The 25,147-nt window shown below is 38.2% G+C and overlaps 1 protein-coding gene and 1 long non-coding RNA gene across 5 annotated transcripts in view; one reads left to right on the top strand and one right to left on the bottom strand.

Annotated features, from left to right (window-relative positions):
- The window catches only part of GFM2 (GTP dependent ribosome recycling factor mitochondrial 2), a 57,712-nt gene that overhangs the window by 26,950 nt on the left and 5,615 nt on the right, over positions 1–25,147 (top strand). For 3 of the 4 annotated variants that reach the window (XM_025892580.2, XM_025892581.2, XM_025892583.2), the window contains exons 9-19: positions 386–446; positions 1,301–1,480; positions 5,559–5,639; positions 7,168–7,316; positions 9,548–9,688; positions 9,773–9,872; positions 11,354–11,543; positions 15,162–15,238; positions 17,223–17,361; positions 21,311–21,490; positions 23,238–23,353. In XM_025892580.2, coding sequence (XP_025748365.2) covers positions 386–446; positions 1,301–1,480; positions 5,559–5,639; positions 7,168–7,316; positions 9,548–9,688; positions 9,773–9,872; positions 11,354–11,543; positions 15,162–15,238; positions 17,223–17,361; positions 21,311–21,490; positions 23,238–23,353 — 1,414 coding nt within the window. The remainder of the gene's footprint in view (positions 1–385; positions 447–1,300; positions 1,481–5,558; positions 5,640–7,167; positions 7,317–9,547; positions 9,689–9,772; positions 9,873–11,353; positions 11,544–15,161; positions 15,239–17,222; positions 17,362–21,310; positions 21,491–23,237; positions 23,354–25,147) is intronic. The other variant, XM_025892582.2, reaches the window with a different exon arrangement.
- Positions 16,710–23,242, bottom strand: LOC141374875 (uncharacterized). Its single transcript, XR_012382042.1, has 2 exons — positions 22,890–23,242; positions 16,710–21,483 (listed from the first exon to the last, which is right to left on the bottom strand). It is a non-coding gene; the product is annotated as an uncharacterized lncRNA (long non-coding RNA).

A 25,147-nucleotide genomic window follows, 5' to 3' on the forward strand; every position in this document is an offset into this window, starting at 1 on the left:
GGGAGCCCGATGCGGGACTCGATCCCGGGACTCCAGGATCATGACCTGAGCCAAAGGCAGCTGCTTAACCAACTGAGCCACCCAGGCGCCCCTCATAACTGCAATTTATTATCAGTGATCGTGATCAGTTGATTTAATCTTAATTTCAAACTATAGATAAGTGAAATTAACAATAATAATACCCTAGATACCTGTGTGGCAGGATTATGGTAGATACTCAAAGCACTGTTATCTGAAATTGATGTTGAAAGTTTATTCAACATATTGTCCTATGGAAAACTGTTAAATGGTGAACATTAGAGACAGTAAAAAGGGTTGTAATTTTAGGGAACATTCTTAAACCTGTTTTAAGAATCTTAACATTTTTAACTCTTTCTTTCTGCAGTTTTAAGTATGCAGTTGAAAGCATCAGAGAGAAGTTGAAGGCAAAGCCTTTGCTTTTACAGGTTGGTTGATAATTTGGTTGATTAATAGCAACAACTCCGGGGGAACCTGGGTGGCTGTCAGATGTCTGACTCACGATTTCCAGTCAGGTCATGATCCCAGGGTCGTGGGATTGTGGGGGAGCCTGCGTGAGATCCTCTCCCTCTCCCTCTCCCCCTTCCTCTGTGCTGGCACATGCCTGTGTTCACTTGCTTGCTCTCTCATTTAAAAAAAGAAAAAAAAAACTCCCAGTTTCCTCATCAGTTTATTTTATTTTTATATTTTTTTAAGATTTTATTTATTTATTTGACAGAGTTAGCGAGAGCAGGAACACAAGCGGGGGAGTGGGAGAGGGAGAAGCAGGCTTCCCGCCAAGCAGGGAGCCCGATGCGGGGTTCGATCCCAGGACCCTGAGATCATGACCTGAGCCGAAGGCAGACGCTTAACGACTGAGCCACCGAGGTGCTCCCTAATCAGTTTATTTTATTGTGACTTATATATTTTTAAAACTATCTCAAATCTTTTTTTTTTTTTAAATTTTATTTATTTGACAGAGAGACAATGAGAGAGGGAATGCAAGCAGGGGGAGTGGGAGAGGGAGAAGCAGGCCTCCCGCCGAGCAGGGAGCCCGATTTGGGGCTTGATCCCAGGACCCTGGGATCATGACCTGAGCCGAAGGCAGACGCTTAACGACTGAGCCATCCACGTGCCCCTCAAATCTTTTTTGAAGGAAGTTGGCATATAAATAAAAATGGATATAGACTATGGTAATAATGATAATAGACAATTGGGGGAAAGTAGGGAAAGATAAGCTTTATTACTGATTCAATTGTAATTGGTCATTTAACAAAGTTAATAATCTCACTCTGACTTGGAGTTACCACTTGGTGAAGGCAAAGCTTTCAAAGGAGTTGTGGATGTTGTAAGTAAAGAAAAACTTGTTTGGAATCGTAAATTAGAGGATGGAAAAGACTTTGAGAGGAAACCCCTCTTGGAAATGAGTGATGCTGAATTGCTGAAGGAGACAACTGAAGCAAGGAATGCCTTAATTGAACAGGTAAAATAAATACTTGGAGTTTACATTTGTGTAAATATTTAGAAACTTTAAAATATTTTATATATTATGAAATTTTTGTAAAATTGCATATGGAAATTGTAATGAATAATAGAATGCACCCCAATGTTTGTACCACCCAGGTTAAGAAATAGAGTATTAGCAAATCTCTTCCATCTCTGTGTGCCATTTACTGTTTATATCTCTCTTTTCCACTAATCATTTACACCTCCGACCACCGCTATCCTGACTTTAGTGTTTTTCTTTCATTTGCTTTGCTTTATAGTTCGCTACAAATGTATGGATTCATGAAGGACTTAGTTTTCCGGGTTTTTGAACTTTACATAAATGGAATGATAATTGTTTTTATTTTATAACATTTTTTGCAGATTCACTTCTGTTGTTATGTGTGGTTTGCTTCATTTTCAATCTTGTATAATGTGCCAGTATTATTATACCACAATTTATTGTCTGTTCTTCTGTGGATGCACTTTGAGGTTATGTCTTCTTTTTTGCTATTGGAAACAGTGTTAGTGTGAACATCTTTGTATGTATCTCCTTGTGTGTATGTGTAAGAATTTGTTTAGGGTTACACCTGGGAATGGAATTGCTGGGTCAAAGGGTAAGTCCATCTTTTACTTTATCAGATGTCACATTAACTTAGAAAATTTTAAAACCATTAATTTTATAGTAGAGAACTCTGGTCCTCTTCCAACCTCAAAGTTGGGTGTTTTGTTTTTTTTTTTTAAGCTTTTATTTATTTATTTGAGAGAGATTGAGACAGAGCCTGAGTGGGGGGAGGGTCAGAGGGGAGAGAGAGAAGCAGACTCCCCGCTGAGCAGGGAGCCCAATGCGGGGGCTCGATCCCAGGACCCTGAGATTATGACCTGAGCCAAAGGCAGATGCTTAACCGACTGAACCACACAGGTGCCCCACCCTCAAAGTTTTAATGGAAAATAGTAAGATTGTTAATATTTACAATATTTATATTGTACTGTTCGTATATAGACTAGTAAGTAAAAAATGCCTTAAATAAACTCTCTGAATCTTATGTTAGAGAAAAACATTTGAGATTTGAGTCCGAACCATTTGACTTTTTTACTTCTAAATTAAACTGTTAAAAATAGATCCTCTCATCAATTTTTTTCATTCATCTTTTGTATAAATTTGTTTTTAAAGTAATTATTTTCCATTATAGTACATAGTAATCATCATCTTTATCATTAACAGAATGTTGATTGTTATTTTTATTATTGGGTAACAGTTACTGAGGACCTACGATGATCTAGTTTAAGTGCTTTTTATATATTATTTAATCCTCACAGTGACTTAGATTATCCTTGTTTTACTGGTGGGGCAACAGAAGCTTAGAATCCTTAAGTAAGTTGTTATATAGCTAATAAGTAGCATAGCTGGAATCTGAACCCAGGTCTGTCTTCATTTGGAGGTAGAGCTCTCACCCACTTTGCTATACCACTTCTCTAATTTGGGAGGCCATAAACAAAATAAAAGTGGAATTGACATTAATAATTGGGTACATGATTGGTTCCCCTTTGAGGTTTTTTTGTTGTCTTATGCGTGTCTTAGGACATGATGGTATATAATGAAAAAATTTGAGACTGCAAAATAATAAAGTGCTAATTATAAGGAATATCCCCCAAGGAATATATATTCCTTATAATTAGCACTTTATTTTTGTACAGATCAGTCTCAAATTTTCTTTATTTTCGTTAGAGAGTAAGACCACATCACACCCATTAGGAAAGCTATCAAAAAAATCCCACAAACCATCCCCCCCAAACCAGAAAACAAATGTTGGCAAAGATGTGGAGAAACTCTAACCTTTGTGTACTATTGGTAGGAATGAAAATGATCCACTATGGGCAACAGTGTGGTGGTTCCTCAGAAAACTGAAAATAGAATTACCATATTATCTAGCAGCTCTGCTTCTGGGTGTATGTCCAAAAGAACTGAAAGCAGGGTCTTGAAGAGATAATTGCATGTCCTTGTTCATAGCAACATTATTCATAATGGCCAAAGGTGGAAGCAACCCAAGTGTTCATCTACAAGATGAGTAGATAAAATATGGCATATACATATAATGGAATATTATTCAGCCTTAAAAAGGAAGGACGGTTCTGACACATGCTACAGTGTGGATGAACCTCGAGGACCTTATGCTAATTGAAATAAGCCAAGCACAAGAACAAATACTGTACTGATTCCACTTATATGAGGTATTTAGAGTAGTCACATTTGTAGAGACAGAAAGTAAAATCATAGTTGCCAAGGGCTAGAAGAGTGGAGAGTGAGGAAGAGTTTGTTGCATGGTAAAGATTTTTGGTTTTGTGAGACTGAGAAAGTTCCAGAGATTAGTTTTACAACGTCAGTATACTTAACACTACCCAGCTATTTAGTTAGAAATGGTTAAGATGGTAAATTTTATGTTTGTTATATTTTACCAGAATTAAATTTTTTTAGAGAATAAGATTAGTGTGGACTAGAATCAACTTCCGGCGTTCTGAAGATGAATAGTGATAATTACACTTACTGTATACTTAATGTATGTCCTAGAAGCATGATTTGAATTGGTTATTTAATCCTTCCCCTGTGAGGTAGGTACTAGTATTATCTCCATGAGTAACCAAGGTAAAAAGAGGTGATGTAACTTGACCTAAGTTTTTGAACAAGTTAGTAGTGGAGCTATTTCCAGGCAGTTTGACTTCAGAAGCTGTGTTTAACCATCATATATACTTCTTTTCAGGAGAATGGTTAGGTAGGTTTCTATAATAGTTAGTGGTTAGGAGGGTGTTTTTTCTCCCCAAGTTGGAATGTTTTGCTCCCTTGTACTATCATAAACTTTTGAAACTTTTTTTTTTAATATTTATTTATTTATTTGAGGGAGAGAGCGATCATGACTTGGGGTGGGGGGCAGAGGGAGAAGCAGACTCCCTGCTGAGCAGGGAGCCCGACTCAGAACTTGATCCCAGGACCCTGGGATCATGACCTGAGCTGAAGGAGGTGCTTAACTGACTGAGCCACCTGGGCGTGCCCACTTTTGAAACTTTTATTAAACTTATTGTCAGCTGAATTCTGTTTCATACTGGCAGATGATTAAGAAAAGAACATGAGGGCACCTGGGTGGCTCAGTTGGTTAAGCGACTGCCTTCGGCTCAGGTCATGATCCTGGAGTCCCTGGATGGAGTCCTGCATCGGGCTCCCTGCTCAGCGGGGAGTCTGCTTCTCCCTCTAACCCTCCCCCCTCTCATGTGCTCTCTCTCTCTCTCTCAAATAAATAAAATCTTTAAAAAAAAAAAAAAAGAAAAGAACATGAATTAGATAATTGCATTTTTATTGCTGAAGTGATGCCCTTGACCCCCAACTTAAATCTCTTCCCTCAGTGGAGGATTACAGTAAGATGAGTTACTTTAGTTGGAGTGTCTTAGGAGATTTGGTGAACATTCATAATGTTAAAGGAATACCAAGTGAAATTTTTATGAACTAAAACTTACATATTTACATAAAAATAGCAATTCCTTATATATATTATCACTGGCTCTAAATTGTGTATCTTATTTCTTTTGAGCACTCTGAGTAGGTAGCACTTTATTGAGATACTTTACCTGACTATTGCTTCCCATGAATCTAGGGAACTCATCATGTCCTATCTTCAGTTTGTTTTTTTTTTCAATATTTTATTTATTTATTTATTTGACAGAGAGAGAGAGACACAGTGAAAGAGGGAACATGAGCAGGGGAAGTGGGAGAGGGAGAAGCAGGCCTCCCGCGGAGCAGGGAGCCCGACGTGAGGTTCGATCCCAGGACCCTGCCATCACGACCTGAGCCTAAGGCAGACGCTTAACAGACTGAGCCACCCAGGCGCCCTCTATCTTCAGTTTTCAATCCCCTCTCCTTTCCTTTGAAAGAAACACTATCTCTTAAGATGTAGAGAGTTCCTTGCCCCGGATAAGACAGATCATGTAGCTGTCTTGAAATATTTGGATAATGTACACTTATGGTATTTGGACTTAACAGTTGTGACAATAAAAACAAGTTACAGAACTAAAACCTTTCTTTATAGGTTGCAGATTTGGATGATGAATTTGCTGACTTGGTTTTAGGAGAATTTAGTGAAAATTTTGATTTGCTACCAGCTGAAAAGGTAAATTTTATTATTTACTCTGATGACATGTTATTCATTGGCTGTGGTTTGATTTCTCTGTCTCAGGTGTTTTGTTTTTTTCGACTTTGCATAGCATTTAGAAAAGGCTGACTTAATTAGGAGAATAGTAAGGTAAAGTCACTATTAGTACAAGTACTTAAATAATGGTAGTGATTTACTATTGTCATATGTGCTTTATAAATCAGAAATTGAATGTCTTTTACTGCTCTTGAGTCAGCATAAGTCAATTATTCTTTGCAGCATTTTCATTGTGATCATTTTTCTAAGTACTTTAGGGAAATTATGGATAGAAATTTTATATTGAAAATTTATTGGTTTTGTAGACTGCTGCGATGATTATTTTTCTCATCATTTTTTCTAAATATTTAATTTTTCTTGGAAACTTTTTTTGTTTTCAAATATATTAAACCAGAGAATAGACATGTTTTAAGTAGTGATAGTAATTGAATTAGACACATTTCTTCAAAGCATTTCTGTTATTTTCTACTGGAGACCTTCCCCCATGAATTTGGCAAACTAGTTTTCTTTATGAAACAAGAGTTACCAAGTAAAGTTGTTGTTTTGTTTATTTGTTTTTAAGTAAGCTCTATGCCCAATGTAGGGCTTGGATTTAGGAGCCTGAGGTCAGGAGTTGAATGCTCCAACAACTGAGCCAGCCAGGCGCCCCGCCCCGCCAAGTGAAGTGTAAAGTGTTTTTAGGTAGGAATATGTATAATGGGGTCCAGGAGCCCAGGAAGTTTACTTAGTTATTTTTCACGAAAGAATTAAGGAAAAACATGAGTCTCTAGTTTAATTTTTAAGACCTTTGGGATTAGAAATGGAAATATTTTTCTTTTGAATGAAATGCCCTAATTATTGAAATTTTTTATTTACTGTTTGAATGTTAGATGTGATGTTTAATGTGCCCTAAAGTCACATGATTTCTGTTTTCAAAGAGCTTATAATCTGAGTTCAAATTGACCCACCATGTCTCTTATCAGTAGCTTACAAGCACACCCAACCTTTTCTTAGCTTTTGAAGTCTTTGAAATTTGATTTCTGCTTTGATTTCTCATTTTTCTTTGGATTTGATTTGATGTGGGTCTAATTCTTTTGAAAAAATTATAATTCATATTTATGTTTTTAATATCTGGTCAGTTCCTCTATTAGATTGTTAAGGTTAAATCAGAAGTAAATTCATTTATTCAAGAAATATTTTTAAACACCTTGTTTTAAGAACTTTTCTAGTTTCTGGGGATTCAGCATTTTTATGGGACTTGTTATAATGCTCATATAGATTTATATTCTAGTGGGTGGGGAGACAAACAGTAAACTGTTAAATGTATATCCAAGATATCAAGTAGTGATTAATGTTATTTAAAAAAAAGAATAATAAGGCCTTAAAAAATGATGGCAGTGTGCTTAGTAGTTCTGTTTTACATGATTGGTTGGCGAGGGCATCTAATTCTGAGATACTTTGTTCGAGGCCAGTATACTGCACACGGAATACTTACATCTCTGCTTTATAGCTACAGACTGCAATACACAGAGTAACACTGGCTCAGACAGCAGTGCCTGTGCTTTGTGGAAGTGCCCTGAAAAACAAAGGGGTCCAGCCCTTGTTAGATGCTATTACCATGTACTTGCCTTCACCCGAAGAGCGCAACTATGAATTTCTGTGAGTATGCAAGTAATAGATTAAAATTTTATAGCCTTGAAAAAACAGGCAGATAGGTCTTGTTTCCAAAGAGTAGTTGAATCACCATTTTTTGAAGAACATTGGTGAAGGATATAATTGTAAATAATACAGAGCTATATGAAATTTTATTTGAAAGGAACATTTGTCATTATCTTTTGTAACCTGCTATGTTTACAGATGGAGGTAAAACGTGTGGCTTTTTTGCTGTGTAAAAGTACAAGTGTTTACCATGTTGTCTTAGTTTAAAAAAAAAGCAGTATAGTGGGGATGTTTGATAAATCTTCTGTAAATATGTTTATACTAGATTTCAAGATTTTTTTATTTTTTATTTTTTTTTAAGATTTTATTTATTTGACAGACACAGCAAGAGAGGGAACACAAGCAGGGGGAGTGGAAGAGGGAGAAGCAGGCTTCCCGCCAAGCAGGGAGCCTGATATGGGGCTCGATCCCAGGATCAGGACCTGAGCCGAAGGCAGACACTTAATGACTGAGCCACCCAGGTGCCCCAAGGTTTTTTTTTTTTTAAGATTTTATTTATTTATTTGACAGAGAGAGACACAGCGAGAGAGGGAACACAAGCAGGGGGAGTGGGAGAGGGAGAAGCAGGCTTCCTGCTGAGCAGGGAGCCCGATGCGGGGCTCGATCCCAGGACCCCGGGACCATGACCTGAGCTGAAGGCACCTCAGCTTAACGACTGAGCCATCCGTGTGCCCCTCAAGATTTTTAATCTCAAAATACTTTGTGGCTGTAAAGAAAGGTCATTGATTTAGTTCTCTTGTCACTAACAGCTTTGTACTTAGTGAAAAACCCTCTAAAATCTGAGTGAGTGTTGTACAAAATGGCAGGCAGGAGTGGACTTTAATCCTTTAAGTAGGGTATTAATCACTTCACATCTCTCAATTGGAGCTGCATTAATGCTGAAGTAATTATGAGCATGGACTGTGTACTGCCTGGATTTAAATCCCAGCTCTTCCAAGTTATTTAACCTCTCACCTGTAAAATGCAGAGAATAGGACCTATCTCACTGGATTGTTAAAAGAATCAAATGAGTTAATATTGATAAAGCATATGGAACAATGCCTAGTGTATGGTAGACTCTCTGTAAGTTTTCACTAAAATTAAAAGTTAGAAAAGGGGGCGGCTGGGTGGCTCTGTCGTTGGGCATCTGCCTTTGGCTCGGGTCATGGTCCCAGGGTCCTGGGATCGAGCCCCGCATCGGGCTCCCTGCTCGGCGGGGAGCCTGCTTCTCCCTCTCCCACTCCCCCTGCTTGTGTTCCCTCTCTCGCTGTGTCTCTCTCTGTCAAATAAATAAAATCTTTAATAAAAAAAAAAAAGTTGGAGAGAATAGGGATAAGAGGGGAGAAGTTCTGTAGTATAAGTGTCTCACCTACTTTGATTCATGGGCTCCTTTGAAACCAATGAGAACCTGGAGCTTTTCCTCAGGAAACATATGTACCTATGCACAAAATTTGGCAATTTCAAAGCGATTCAGGCTTTCTGAAACTTAACAATGCATGTTAATTTAAGGACATCAGGGGCTCCTGGGTGGCTCAGTTGTTAAGTGTCTGCCTTCGGCTCAGGTCATGATCCCAGGGTCCTGGGATCGAGCCCTGCATCGGGCTCCCTGCTCGGCGGGAAGCCTGCTTCTCCCTCTCCCACTCCCCCTGCTTGTGTTCCCTCTCTTGCTGTGTCTCTCTCTCTGTCAAATAAATAAATAAATAAAATTAAAAATAATTTAAGGACATCAGTCTGTAAGAATGTTGGCTGTGTAAACAAATTCAACTTTATAGTGTAGATATCTATGGTTATGCAACTGGAAAGAAAGTGGGAGTGAAAGTAGTGATTGGAAAGCATCTACCTATATATATATATACCCTGTACAGGCTTTTGTGAGAAGTAGTATGATGCCCCTAGGTATATTTTCTGAGGAATGAACTCTATGCAGTGGAATTACTTGCAAATAGAAGTAATATTTGGGAGAGAATCTATTATTTTTAGTTTTGAGGAATTGAGATCTCCATTAAATAATTCAGTCAGGTGGAGGAAGGGAGGTAATTAGTACTGACATTATTTAATCAGTCTTGAGTAGCTAAACTAGAAGATATGAGGGAGGACATTAAGGTTAAGTTTGTACAGTGATTCTGATCTGATCTGCATAGATACATGAGAAGTGTACTTTAAAGGTTTTTCTGGAATGTCTCAATTTGTAGGCAGTGGTATAAGGGTGACTTATGTGCCCTGGCATTTAAAGTTCTTCATGACAAGCAGCGGGGACCACTGGTGTTTATGCGCATTTACTCAGGCATGATAAAACCCCAGTCAGCCATCTATAATTTTAATGGAAACTGCACGTAAGTAGAAGTTTAGGTTATTTTCTAAAACTGCACTCATTTCTTTAAAAATTCTTTTACTAATATGAATCATGGTTTTTACAGGGAGAGAATAAGTCGTCTTCTTTTGCCATTTGCTGACCAACATATAGAAATCCCTTCACTGACTGCTGGTAACATTGCTTTGACTGTTGGCCTTAAACATGTAAGTGACCAGATGGTTTCTCTAGGAAATAATAGCTTAAATATTTAATTAAAAGCAGTTATTTTGCGGTAGCAAAAATCCACAAACAATCCAAATAGCCATCAGTAGTGGGGTAATGAATATTGTAGCGTATTCATCAACATGGTTGAATCTCATAGTAGAAAGAAAGAAAATTACAGAAGACTGTCAACAGTATGGATTATATTTGTGTAAAGTTCAAATTCAAGTAAAAGAATACTATTCATGGTTACATACCCGTGTTTTAAGTTTAATATTTTGTTATTGAGGTTTTTTCTTGTCTTGATCACTGCTGACAGTTTAACCTTATAACCAATCCAGATAGTAACTGAAGATATTTTGCCAGTGAAGGCTCCATGAGGGCAAAGATTTTAGTTTCTTTTGTTCTGTCTCTTTAGTCCCTAGATCAGTGCATCACACATAACTTTTGTCAGTTGAATGGATGAAAATAGTTGATGCTGTATGTGTTTTTGCTAGGTTAAAACTATAAGGACATTTCATTTATATATGGATTAAATTGAATACATTTTCTCATTAAACTTTGGTATATTTGGCATTTAGGATAACCACTGTTACTTTGAACATTTTTTAACTTCTTTATGGTTAATTGCAGGATTTAGGATCCCTTTAGTGTAAAATTTCCACAGTTCAGGGCATCTGGGTGGCTCAGTCGTTAAGCGTCTGCCTTTGGCACATCCCTCATCCTAGGATTGAGCCCCACATCGGGCTCCCTACTCAGCGAGGAGTCTGCTTCTCCTTCTGCCCCTGCCCCCTGCTCATGCTCTCTCTCGCTCTCAAAGAAATATTTTTAAATAATAATAAAATTTCCACAGTCCAAATATTGGATTCTAGCATTGAAAATGTCTTCTGTCCACCCAAAGGCAGGAGCTCCATGTACATATTTGAAGGAGTTACACAAATACATTTGAAATATTGCTTCAGTAGGAATACCTTTACAGAGAAGGAAGCTGGTACAGAACTTTGTAATATTAAAGTTTAAAAGTGAAATTATAGTTTTAAAAATAACAAGTCTATGAGGAACCTATCAATTTTGCATGGTCTAGAGAATTCTGGTTAATTGCTTATTTAATAGAGGATTTTTTTGTATAACAGAAATAATTTTTACTGGTGGTAAAACTATAATGGACTTCTAGTAGAACTAACCTATTTTGACATGATTGAAAATTTAGGAATGTACATTTGTTTCACCAGATGAATTTTGGATGTGTAGTGTATGTGTGTGTGTTTTATCGTTAGGATTTTATAGCAGTGTTTTGGATAGAATTGTTACAGAAGTTAAATTGGCTTTACCTCTGCAAAGTTATAATGAGCTTTATGAATTTGTCTCTGTTTTAAGTTCTGTTGGAAGTGTCACATGAAAATTTTTCCTGTTTGGTGAATCTTGTTGGTGAGCTGAGTGCCCGCCAAGAGCCTGTTTTCTAAAGCATCTTGTTTGCTTACAGACTGCCACTGGAGACACCATTGTGTCATCCAAGTCCAGTGCATTAGCTGCAGCTCGTCGAGCCGAAAGGGAAGGAGAAAAGAAGCCTAGACAAAACAATGAAGCAGAGAGACTTTTGTTGGCTGGGGTGGAGATTCCAGAACCTGTTTTCTTCTGTACCATAGAGCCCCCTTCAGTGGCTAGGCAGCCAGGTACAAATAGTTCTAATGTATTAAGTAATTAGTGCTCTGGTAATATAGATAGAAATAGTTATGTTACACTCTCAAAAGATTTTTTCATGATGTGAGTTCAATTTTATCAGAATTTGTGGATAAGTATTACTTGTGATTGTCTCTTTATTTAAGATGTTTTGATATTTACAAACTCCTTTTATTTATTCTTTTCTTAGATCTTGGCCATTTTTTGCATATCATATTCTTCCTTACTCCTGTTCTTGTGGTGCTGTCTGTGGCAGTTTAAGTAACTGGCATCAGGACTGCCCTTCCAGTTATAGTAATAGATTAGATAGTGATTCATAACTGATCATCTTGTCATCACCATTTATAAAATGCTCCTTTTCCTTGTTTTCTTGCTCAACCTTTAGAACTCAGTGAAGATATTTATATATTATAGTTAAGGTTGTTTGACCTTTTTGTGTTGTGTACTTCGTTCTTTAGCCTGTTTACTCAAATCTTCAGTGGCTTCTCATTACTACATAAATCCAAATTCCTTAATATGCTATATAAATATCATGATTTCAGCTGTATTATTTCCAGTTAGTTTTTGCTATATATTACAGAAACCCCCTGAAATAACAGTTGCTTTAATGACAAAAAGTGTATTTCGCTCCCTTGTAGTTGGTAGCCCAGGGGATAGAGGGTGGGTTTACAATGTCATCAGGCACCCAGCCTCCAATTTTTCTGCCCTGACTCTCTGAGTGCATAGCTCCTATCCTTAGTTATTGCATGATGGCTGCTAGGGCCTTTGGCATCACAGTAGAGTTCCTGACAGAGGAATGGAGTAAGGAGGAGGAAGATGTGTTCCTTTCCCTTTTAAGATTTCTTCTGTGTCATTGGCTATCACTTAGACATATGGCCATTCAGGTGCAAGGGAGTCTGATAAATGCAGTCTTTTAGCTAGACAGCAGCAGAATAGAGTGGAAGACCACTAGCAGTCTCTGATACCAGAGTTCTTGCCTGGTCTCATTTCTTGAAACTTCCTCCTTCATTCTGAACCCTCTTCTTTCACCAAACAAAAACAAAAGAGGATACTCACACCTTATACTTACTTCCAGTTTCCTGAAGATACCATGCTCTCTTTGCATTGCTGTTTCTTTTAATTTGGTCTGTGTTAATGATGGCATGCCCTGACTGTCCACCTGGAAAATGTTTACTCTTTCTTTAGAAAAATCTCATCTGAAGCATCATTTCTTTTTGAGGCTCTCACTGAATTCCTATATTAAATTGTTGAAGGACAAACCTAGTTCTCCAGGTGGCATTAGAAGCCATTTTTTTCCCCTTGAAAACAAGCTGGACAGATGATTGAAAAATGAAAGCAACCATTTACTGCCTCCCCATGTCGTCTCCAGGACCAAGGGGGAAAGAAAGAAGAAGATCCCTAGCCAAGTTAGGGGTTCCAGTTCCGCACCAGTCTAGCTGGAGTTCACACAAAAGAAAGGTCTGAGTACTGGTCTAAGATAGCCCCCAAATACTGAAGGAGACTAGGTCTGTGCTTGTCCAGTTGGTAAAGGAATAGCAATTAAGTTAAAACGAGTGCTGCAGCAGTTTTCTTGTCACCTTAAAATGCCCTGAGGCCAACTAAGTGTAGTCTTAACTCCAGAGGAGGAGGATCCGGCTGACCAGTTACATCACAGTTGACCCATGCTAGTTGTATCAGGTGTAGTCAGGCACTTTAGAGCAGGGCCTGCCCAAACAAAATAATCTTGAGTTTTTAAAAATATATTTGAAAGTCATTTCAAACATAGTGTGATTACATGAATTCAAATTGTGGGCCTGCAGCTAAGTAGCACTAACCAATTTTAAATCTAATGCCTCCGCTTTTAACTGCTTGAGGAAAAAAGTTGGGTGTCTAAAGTAAGTCTAATTAATAGGCATTAGCTTTGAGGTCCTAAGCCCCACAGGGGAGGGGACTTCCTAGAGTCTCTCTTGGACTTCTTTCACGTAGATCTACATATTCTTTTTTCTGGCCCTCCATTGTGTTTACCCCATAGTCCTTTTTTAGCACTTGACACCGTTTTAATCCCAATAAACTCCTGAAGAATAGATTTATAAATATTCTTTATAAATACTTTGAATGAATTTATTTACAGTAAAGTTACTATGTTTTCATTCCAAAAGCCCCAGTGTCATAAGCATTCTTTCTTTCTTTGAAAATCTGAAAATAAGATATTATCTAAAATAATGCCCCTTCACCTCAATGTGTATAATACATCTCTTGGAATTCTTGTTAAGTGCAGACTCTGATTTAGTCTGAAACGTGAGATTTTGTATTTCTAATAGGCCCCAGGCATTGCCAGTGTTGCTGGTCCTTGAACCCGACTTTGGGATGTCAGGATTCTAGAAGAGCACTGTGCAATAGAAATACAACATCCACTTTAAAATTAGAGCCACATTAAGAAAAAGTAAACTGGCAATATTAATTTTGATGATACATTTTACTTAACCCAGTATATCAAAAATAGTACCATTTCAACATATAATCAGTATAAAAATTAATGAGGCATTTTACTTTCTTTTTTTCATATTAAGTCTTTGAAACCTAGTATGGGAAGCCTGCTTCTCCCTCTCCCACTCCCCCTGCTTGTGTTCCCTCTCTCTCTGTCAAATAAATAAATGAAATCTTTAAAAAAAAAAAAACAAACCTAGTATGTATTTTATACTTAGAGCACATGTCAGTTTAGACTAGTAATATCCTAATGAGATGGCTAGTGACTGCTACTTGTACAGTGCATGTCTAGAAGTTTATGTCCCTAAGACCACCTTAAATGTGTGGCTGATAAGGTTGACTCATTAATCCATTGCTCAGCTCTTTTCTTGAGCCACACTTTGTGAAACTTCTAACATCTTTTGTAGAGAGGGAGAATACACTTAAGAGTTAATTGATTATATTAAAGTATCACTTAAGATGCCATATTTGACATAAATAACATATTTTTCCTCTTTGGGTGTGGTAATTCATCATAGAGTGATCATATTAGCATCTCTTTATTCATGATGTAATTTAGTTTCCTTTTGCCAGTTTCTCATTATTGCTTCTGTTTCTGAAGGCATTTTGCTTTTTTGTCAGCTCCTAGATTGATCTTTGCGAAACATAATCAGATGGTTACTGTCCCACTGAACACCCTTCAGTGGCTTCCCATTGGAGATTCAAACTCTTCACCCTGGCTTACAAAACCGTACATGATGTGACTCCTGCCACACCTTCCCTTCCTCATCTGATGCTACTCTTTTTACCCACTAATATCCAGCTACCCTGGCCATCTTGTTATTTTTCCAGTAGCAAAACCATTCCTTGCACAGCCATATCCTGTGTCTGGTATTCTTTTCTTCAGGATTTTGCATACATGGCCATTCTTTTCTGTGTTTTCATCTAAATTATCTTGGAGAGGCCTTCCCAGATCATTCAGTCTCAGATAACCTCCTATTACTATTGTAACCATCTTCTTTTATTCTCTAAAAAGCATTTATAGCCATTTGAAATGTTCTTTTTCAAAATTTGTTTGCTTGTTCATTTTTTTTCCCCACTTGAACACATGTTACATTATCTAAAAAATGAAATGTGAAGGTTAGCAGTTACTGTTTATCCCTTAGATTTGGATTATGCACTGAAATGCCTTCAGCGTGAAGATCCCAGTTTGAAAGTGAAGCTGGATCCTGATTCTGGACAGGTACGCATTTTATTACTTAACCCCAGAAATCTTTCAATAATTGTGTGTGTGTGTGTGTAAATGCATATATCTAAAACATGATTGGTTCATGCCCCTGAAAGAAAAAACTTTTTTTGGTTCTCTCATAGTAGAAATTTCTGATTATTGTTGACTGTCAAGCTATTAGTTTCTTAATATAATTAATTATATCTCACTTACCTAAACCATTCTTTATCATTTAAGCTTTCCAGAAGACAGCCTTAGTGAAATTTTGAAATAAGGTTTAACCCTAAGACAAAGTCTTGACCCTTTAATGCTAAGGTTTATAGATTCAGCATACTAAAGGGAGGATGCAAAGGTGCTCTTAATGTCACTAACTCACCTAGGGTTGGGGAGAAGTGACTGCTTACATCCTAACACAGTGGGAGGAAGTAGAGTTAAAATAGGTTGTAAGAAGTTTGTATATATTACATTACAGTAGAAGAACACATGTTCCATTTTGCGTCTTTTTAGGAAGGCAGGTAAAGTTTAAGATTTTAGAAAAAGTTCTTTTAAAAGATTATAAATAGCCTTTAAGGATAAACTGATTTAGTTAATCTTTAAAACAGGGAGTATTTTATTTCTCAAATGCCAGCTAAATGAGGATGGTAATTTAATTAATGCTGAAGGATACAACAAGCAGTTAAACTTTTTATTTTAAAAACTTCATTTAAAAAATGCCAATACATGTTTTTTTACATAAATAATACACAAGAGTACAAAGTACAAATTTTTTTTTTTTTTTTAGATTTTATTTCTTTAGGGGTGCCTGGGTGGCTCAGTCGGTTAAGCATCTGCCTTTGGCTCAGGTCATGGTCCCAGGGTCCTGGGATCGAGCCCCGCATCGGGCTCCCTGCTCGGCGGGAAGCCTGCTTCTCCCTCTCCCACTCCCCCTGCTTGTGTTCCCTCTCTCGCTGTGTCTCTGTGTCAAATAAATAAACAAAATCTTTAAAAAAATTTTTATTTCTTTATCTGAGAGCGAAAGAGCATGAGCAGGGGTGGGGAGAGGGAGAAGTGGACTCCCTGCTGAGCAGGGAGCCTGATGTGGGGCTCAAACCCTGGACTCCGGGATCATGACCTGAGCTGAAGGCAGATGCTCAACCAACTGAGCCACCCAGGCGCCCCACAAAGTACAAAATTAAAGTTTCCCTTTTTCTCCGTTCTATTTTACACAGGTAACCACTGAAAATGTGAATAACATTTCACACTACCAAACCTCTTCTGCTGTGCTATGTTATAAATAAAGCACAGTATATTTTTCCATATATAGATATATATAGATAGAGATTATAACAAGTCATTCAATTCGTAGTGTTCTACAACTTGTTTTTCCCAAGTAATCCGCTTCTTTAACTTTATATTAAAGTACAGCAGTTGTAGCTAGGTGCTACCTGCCTGTTTTAAACTATCTTGTAATAAGGACAGAATAGCCTAGAAATTCACTTTTTAAATTAAAAAAAAAAATTTTTTTTTTTTAAACTGAGCTTTATGCCCTACATAGGGCTTGAACTCACAACCCTGAGATCAAGAGTTACATGCTCTACTAAGCCAGCCAGGCGTCCCAGCAAGTCACTGTTATTTTTTTTTTTTTTATTTTTTAAGATTTTTTTATTCATTAGAGAAACAGCACACAAGTAGGGGGAGAGGCAGAGGGAGAGGGAGAAGCAGCCACCCTGCTGAGCTGGAAGCCTGATGTGGGGCTCGATCTCAGGACCCTGAGATCATGACCTGAGCCGAAGGCAGACGCTTAACCATCAAAGCCACCCAGGTGCCCCAGCAATTCACTTTTCATTGACTTACCCACTCAGAAAAGTTAAAAACTGTTTTGAAGAGGTGCCAAAAAAAATTGCAAAGAAACTCAGTTTGTAATGAAAAATAACATTGATATCATACCTTTATATAGTATTTTGTGATAAACATAATTTTTCTTTGATGGTGGTTTTTTTTTCCTTCCTCTTTTAACCAGACTGTCCTCTGTGGTATGGGGGAGCTACATATCGAGATTATTCATGACCGAATCAAGAGGGAATATGGACTGGAAACCTATCTAGGACCTCTCCAGGTGGCATACCGAGAGACCATCCTAAATGCAGTTCATGCCACAGGTAAAAAATAACATTTAGAATTTGCTATTTTTGTTTCTCTCCAGGACCTGTTTTCTGAAAGCAGGGTTCACAGTCACTAGTATCTTCCATCAGTGGGCATAGGGTTTTTTGTTTTTTGTTTTTAAGATTTCATTTATTTATTTGACAGAGAGGGAGGGCAAGCACAAGCAGGGAAGAAGCGGCAGAGAGAGAGAAGCAGGCTCCCCTCTGAGCAGGGAGCCCAACTAGGGGGAAATGGGCAAACCTCGGGCTTGATCCCAGGACTCTGGGATCGTGACCTGAGCCAAAAGCAGACGCTTAACTGACTGAGCCACCGAGGCGCCCTGGGCATAGGTTTTATATGTGTATGTTCTTATTTTTTTTAGGATTTTGTTCTGTTTTGTTTTAACCCAGCTGTCTTCCTTTACCATTCATTACATCAATCACACGATGAGCCCTTACCAAACAAACAATGCTTTTCAGTGGTGGTCATGGGGTAGAATAAGCCCTTGGTGTAGGTGGCTCATACTAATCCTCACTACCAGAATGAGTATAAGAATTTGAAGTTCATGTATTATTTTTACAAAGTGAGTGGAAAATAATTTCATCTATTTAATAAATATGGTAATGTTATGCTAATGATCTTGAGAAAGTACAGTTTTTATATTTCTGTCCCAAAATTTAAGAATTCATGTTTTTTCTATATATGATAGTTTCAGTTTGGTTTTCTTAAGCACAGGAACATGACAATCACTGCTTTTCCCCAAGGAGTAAACATGGAGAGATTTTTTGAAAAAATAATAGAGAAAAGATGTTAAGGATAACTAGATGTAATCAGTGATTTATAAAAAAGGCCAGGTGGTTACTTTTCAGTAAAACTTGAAAAATTAAACAAGCAGAATGTAGGAGCAAGTGATGTGAAGATTTATTTTTCTTTTTTCTTTTTTTAAGATTTTATTTATTTATTTACACAAGCAGGGGGAGTGGGAGAGGGAGAAGCAGGCTTCCCGCTGAGCAGCCAAGGATTCTGGAAAAAGCAAACATGGGACCTCTAGATAAATGTATCTTTAATCCATTTCTCAAAGAAAAATCCCATAGATAAAGGAGAATTAAATCACAATTCAAAAAATACTTTACAAAAGCATGAGAAAAGGCACAATGAGCAAAAAGGTAGTAGAAACAGCATCAGTCAGAATAGCAAAGGCTTCTGATATTGGAATTATTGGATGCAGGATATAAAAGAAGTATATTTATTTTTGAAGAAATAAAAGGAGATAGAAAGTCTTAGTAAGGAACAAGAGACCATCAAGAATAAGCAGGCAATAGAACATTATGGTATTTTAGTTAAAAAGAAAAGAAATGCTCAATATTGATGGGGGAATGTCATAAGGCCACAGGAACCAACTTGAAGAGGCTCTACTGGCCATATCTGAATGAATTAGAATAGCATTTAAGTCTAGTAATTATAGGCCATTGAGACAAAGTAGGGATTCATGAGGCCCTACTGATAATAGATAAACAGATGAGGAAGAAGAGGGGGTTCTTCCTTAGAGTTGAATGCCAACTGCTGACTGTTAGATGCTGAGGAGGAGGGTTGGAGTAGAAAAATAGTCATTTTGCAACTATTGTGATGGTTAAATATTGGGTATCTTGAGGAGCAGCATATTTGCATAGTCTTTAAAGGGTCTCCGCACAGATTGCTTATTAGTTTCAAGGTAAAAACTAGTAAGTAGACGCTGTAGCAATATGATGATGCATCACTACTGAGGGGCAGGTTGACACTGTGTACATCCAAAAAATTTTAAAAAGTTACAGACATTAAAAAGACCAAGTTAAATGGACAACCATAGTATTCATAGATAAGGAGACTAAATATTGTGAAGCTACCACGTTAACCCAAAGAAGTGTATCAGACATGAATACATATTATAAAGCCACAGTGGTTATGATACTAATTAAGCTAGAAACAGACAAACATATAAAGAGATTTCTAATATCAATGATTAGAATGATGCAAGTTAAAAGTATGAGATACTATTTTATACCAATAGAATTGGCAGGAATTAAATCAGACGTGCCAAGTGTTGGTGAGATGTTGAGCAATGGAAACTCCTAAAAACTTCTGGTGGGAGTGTAAGTTATATAACCACTATGAAAACAATTTGGTAACTTCCTTGCGAAGTTGACTGTGTGTAGACTTTATTACTTAGCTGTTCTTCTCCTGGGTATATACCCTAGGGAAACTCTTACATGTGCACTGAGAGACAGATAAAAGAATTTTCATAATAGCATTGTAATAAAAAACCTGTAAGTAGAAAAAAACAGGCCAAATATTTATGGACAGGAGAAGTATAAGTTGTATTCATACCATAGAATATTATACAGCTATGAAAAAGACTGAGCTACATCGATATGCATCACCCCAGAGGACCCACAAATGTGAAGCAGGGGGCACCTGGGTGGCTCAGTCAGTTGAGCATCTGCCTTTGGCTAAGGTCGTGATGCCAGGGTCCTGGGATCAAGCCCCACATTGCTTCTCCTTCTCCCTCGGCCCTTCCCACCCTCTCATTCTCTCTCTCTCTCTCAAAGAAATAAATAAAATCTTAGAAAAAATGTGAAGCAAAAGAAGCAAGTTGCAAGGTACATAGTAGAGTAACAAATTCAAAACACAGCAGAGTGAACTGTATTGTGTAGGGATACATGCATATGTAATATGACTAAGGAAAATCATAGGAATGATTAAATATATCATGATGGGGTTGCTTCGGAAGACTTGTAGGTTACTGGTAATGGTCTATTTCTTTTTTTTTTTAAGATTTTATTTATTTATTTGACAGAGAGTAAGTAACACAGCGAGAGAGGGAACACAAGCAGGGGGAGTGGGAGAGGGAGAAGCAGACTTCCCGCTGAGCAGGGAGCCCTATGCGGGGCTCGATACCAGGACCCTGGGATCATGACCTGAGCCGATGGCAGATGCTTAATGACTGAGCCACCCAGGCGCCCCTGGTCTATTTCTGAGTAGTTTTAGGTTTCATAAATGCTCCCTTAAATAAAAAATATTTCATAATATAAAAATTAGCTTAAAAAGGGATCATAAAGAAGAACTGTAGGCTGTAATTCTTAGTTTTAATTTGTGCTGTATGTTACTGTTACATGGTCCCTCGCGTAAATACAGCATAGTTTTGTTTTAGTAAAATATTGGAGATTGGTGACAAATGGAGGTTAGCAAATGAGAGATACGGTTTCCTTTTTTTTTTTTTTTTTTTTTTTAGTATTTTATTTATTTGATAACACAGCGAGAGAGGGAACACAGCAGGGGGAGTGGGAGAGGGAGAAGCAGACTTCCCACTGAGCAGGGAGCCCGATCGCAGGACTCGATCCCAGGGCCCTGGGATCATGACCTGAGCCCATGGCAGACACTTATTGACTGAGCCACCCAGGCACCCCGAGAGATACTGTTTTCAATCTTTAAAAAAAGTCCCTAGTTTGAGAAAAATCATAAATGCATAAAACATTACTGGTAGAATATGGAATTTAGCAGTTTGTGGGTTGACAGAATTAAAAGAGTCTTAATTTTCATTAGATTACCTTTTGTACTCTAAATGTTTTACAGTTAAAAGTTGTGCAATTAAAAGAATTTCAGTCACGTAAGATATTTCAAAAAGTTTAAATGTGTCATCTGCATATCAGAACTTGTGGGATTATCTGCCTCAACACATCTCAGCACTAAAGCAATATTAATCAGTGATTCACACCTGGTTTCTAACATTGGTAAACACGGAAGCAAATGCTTCCTTGGTAGAACTTTTTACTCTGTTGTGTTTATATTGTATTTAGTGCCATTGTAATATTTTCTCCCACTTTATCTTCTATGAGACTTTGAACTCGTTGACTGTAATTTTGCAAGTTGCGGCATCTTGGTATCTTTCTGGAACAAATCTCTGAAGTACTATAATCAATTTGTTTATAGATACCTTAGATAGAACTTTAGGAGACAAACGGCATCTTGTGACTGTAGAACTGGAAGTAAAACCAATTGAAGCATCCTCTGTTACGCCAGTTATCAAGTATGCTGCAGGTGTTGGTGAAGACCTTCCAAAGGTCTCCCAAGAGGCCATTGAAAATGGAATTCACAGTGCATGCCTGCAAGGTAAGGTACTGAAATAAGAGTAAGCTTTAGTATCACAAGTCAACCACTGAAGTCACTCCTAATCTAGATTATTTACGTCCTTCATTCCAGCTTCAGTAGTGTTTTCTTAGTATCTCTTCCGATTATGTGTATGTTACCTTTTCCCATGTCCCACAGCCCTTGGATATTCTGTTCTGGGTGGGGTTTTTTTTTTTTTTTTCCCCAGTTTTCAGTTTGCTTTTCCCAGTTTTAGAGGTCTCTATGGATACAATTTCTTTTCCTTTTTTTTTTTAAAGATTTTATTTATTTGTCAGAGAGAGAGCTCATAAGCAGGGAGAGCGGCAGGCAGAGCAGACTCCCCTCTGAGCAAGGAACCCTGTGGGGCAATGGACACAATTTCTAACTCAGTACTTTCTACAGCTGTGTCCAGTCTACTTATGAGCCCATCAAAGACGTTCTTCATTTATTTTACTGTTTTTGATTTCAAGCATTTGTTTTTGCTTCTTTTTTGGGACTTCCCTCTCTCTCAGATTTTTTAATTTTTATTATTATTTTTTTAATTTTATTTATTTATTGGACCAAGAGAGACACAGCGAGAGAGGGAACACAAGCATGGGGAGTGGGAGAGGGAGAAGCAGGCTTCCTGCCGAGCAGGGAGCCCGACGTTGGGCTCAATCCCAGGACCCTGGGACCATGACCTGAGCCGCAGGCAGACGCTTAACAACTGAGCCACCCAGGCGCCCCCCTCTCTCTGCTTTAATTGCCCATCTGTCTGTTCTTGCATGTGGTCTACTCTATCAGAGTCCTTAGCATATCAGTCATGTGATAGGATCATTACAACATCCTTACTATGTCTGGTTCTGATGCTTGTTCTTTATTCATATTGTGCTTTTGCTTTTTAATATACCTTGTAATTTTTTCCTGAGGGCCAGACACGATGTACTGGGTAAAAGGAATGGGTGTAAACGTGCCGTTAGTAACGTGGAGGTCAGGTGTGGGAGAAGGGAAGCATTCTCTAATCCTAGGATTAAGACTCAGTTTTATAGTGAGTCCATGCCTCTAGACTAGGAACTGCTCACATTTCTTTTTTCTTTTTTTCTGCTGGCCTCAGGTTGGACAGGATGGCTAGGGTGGACTGGAGTTTGGTTACTTCAGTCAAGTTGGTTCGGTCCTGCTAATGCTGGACCTGCTGGTTAGGCTCTAGTTAACTAGTTTCCCCCGACAGCAGACCTTTGTAAGAACAGTGTGCTCTGGAGTATTTCAGAATGGTTTCTTTACCCTTCTGTCAGAAGCATAAGGAGATTTTTCTCTGATACTTATGGTAAGAATCTGCTTGAGCCCCTGGAGGTAAATCTCAAAAAATTTGTGGGGTGGTCCCCCTTACGAGTTATGTATGACTGGGTCCCCTTGGAGTTCTTACCTCCCAGACTTGTCCACCTTGAGCCTCCAGCAGTTAATCAGTTATAGTTGAGGTTTTCCCACCCTGGCAGTGGTCCCTGGGCAAGTGAGCCTCTGTTCCAGGAAGCTGTGACTTCTGGTGTTCACCTGTCTCTCGAGTGTTTAGGGCAGTGCGTTTGTCCTTTGTCTTCTACTCTCTTATGGATCCGAGAGGAGTTGCTGATTTTTCAGTCTGTTTCGCTTCTTACTTGCTGGGTCAGAGTGACAACTTCTAAGCTCCTTACATGAACTAGAAACCAGAAGTCCCCTCCCTGTCTTCACTCCTCATTGCATATGCGTGCTAACACAGTCGTTTTTTCCCCTTGCCTAGGACCATTGCTCGGATCCCCAGTTCAAGATGTGGCCATTACTTTACATTCACTGATCATTCATCCTGGTACCTCCACAACAATGATTTCCGCCTGTGTCTCGAGATGCGTACAAAAGGTATAGAACTATCCTGCAATCCTTCTTGCTTTAAGGTGACTGTGCTGACAGTAGTGCACCGTTGCTACTCAGGCAGCTGTGCTTGGCAGAGCCTCACACTTGTACTGTCGCCTTCTCGGCCTTAGAGTCAGTAAGGGTTTTTACCTCGGGGAATCTTTGACTTCTTAATCACCACGGTTATATTTGAAAGAGGACCTAGAAAATTACTGTTTAGCACAATGGCCAGGAAATAGTCTCTGGTTTTGGCAAAGAGGTAGATTTCCTTCCCTGGCATTTCTGGTTTCTCCCTCCCAGACACATACCTGTTAGAGCTTGGTGGTTTGAGTAGGGGACATTTTGGGGGTCGGCCGGGCCCAAGATGGACTATAATTTAAAGAACATTGAAGATGCAGTATTAGTTCCAATTTTGGAGTTCCTGTTTATCTCAATAAGATTACCTTAATCAGAGATCACTGAAATCAGACAAGTGTCACTGAAGAAAAGGTTCAGGATAAGCACCTAACCTTACAAAAGTATCAAGCAATCTACTCTTCTTGGCATGGTTACCTCCCTGTATGTCCTTGAGTGTCTTGCCTCAGTAAGCTACGAGAGCTGAAATAACTCACGGGATCTTAGTGCTAAATGCTGACTCTGCATTCCTCTCAGTGTGGGAATACTATAGTTTTGTAGGTGACTGATTTGCATTAAAACACTTGCTTTTTTTTTTTTTTTTTTAAAGATTTTATTTATTTGACAGAGAGAGCACAAGCAGGGGGAATGGCAGACAGAGGCAGAGGGAGAAGCAGGCTCCCCGCAGAGCAGGGGGAGACCGATGTGGGCCTCGATCCCAGGACCCCAGGACCCCGGGATCATGACCTGAGCCGAAGGCAGTGGCTTAACCGACTGAATCACCCAGGCGCCCAAAACACTTGCTTTTTAAAACAATTTTCTAAAAGTTTTGATTGTGTTTGAGACTTGATTTTCTATAGCTCATTTGAATCCAAAATTATGAAGCTAATGTAAATACCCTAAGTCCCTGACTTATGAAGGTAGAACGTAATGTCTTTTTTTTTTAATTTTTTATTGTTATGTTAATCACCATCGTAATGTCTCATTTATGTCAGTTCAAGTTCGTACTTTTTTTTTTAAGTAGGCTCTACGCCCAGTGTGGAGCCCCCTGCGGGACTTGAACTCATGACCCTGAGATCCAGATCTGAGCTGAGATCCAGAGTCTGACACTTGTTCAGCTGAGCCACCCAGGCGCCCCTCAAGTTCATGCTACTTAAAATTTTTTTATTAAAAAAAAAAACTGTACATCCAAAAAGCATTATTTAAATATTGTTTGCTTAAGCACATAGTTAGAAATATTACCTGTAAATCAGTCATGATTAAAATGTTGAGAATATTTCCAGTAATTTTTAAAAATTGGTTTTAGTTAACAGTAACCTGAAAGATGTCATGTTTCTAAATTAACCCCAAGCCCCATTATATTGGTCAGTCCTTCAAAATCTTAATATGCCTTCTAAAAATCTGTGTTTCTGAATTGGATAGTCTTTTTATTAAGTTCATTAATTAACTTCATGGGGGCTTAATTTAATCTTTAGTTTTTATACATGAAGTACTCCTAATAGAAGTACTGCAGGCCTTGTTAAGCTTCCTCTAGTAGGGAAGCTTCTGCTTATTAGAAGTTAATGATGCTTCCTGTATTTATTGAGCCATCTTTGTTGAGCTTACAGCACACTATGCACTAAGATGGACACAGATGGGATATGTATGTTTGTCTTGACCCAAAGGACCTTAAGGTTTGTAAGATGA

Source organism: Callorhinus ursinus, unplaced genomic scaffold (assembly GCF_003265705.2).
Source record: "Callorhinus ursinus isolate GAN/ISIS: 27379988/994484 unplaced genomic scaffold, GSC_fseal_2.0 scaffold23, whole genome shotgun sequence".
NCBI classification, from domain to species: Eukaryota; Metazoa; Chordata; class Mammalia; order Carnivora; family Otariidae; genus Callorhinus; species Callorhinus ursinus.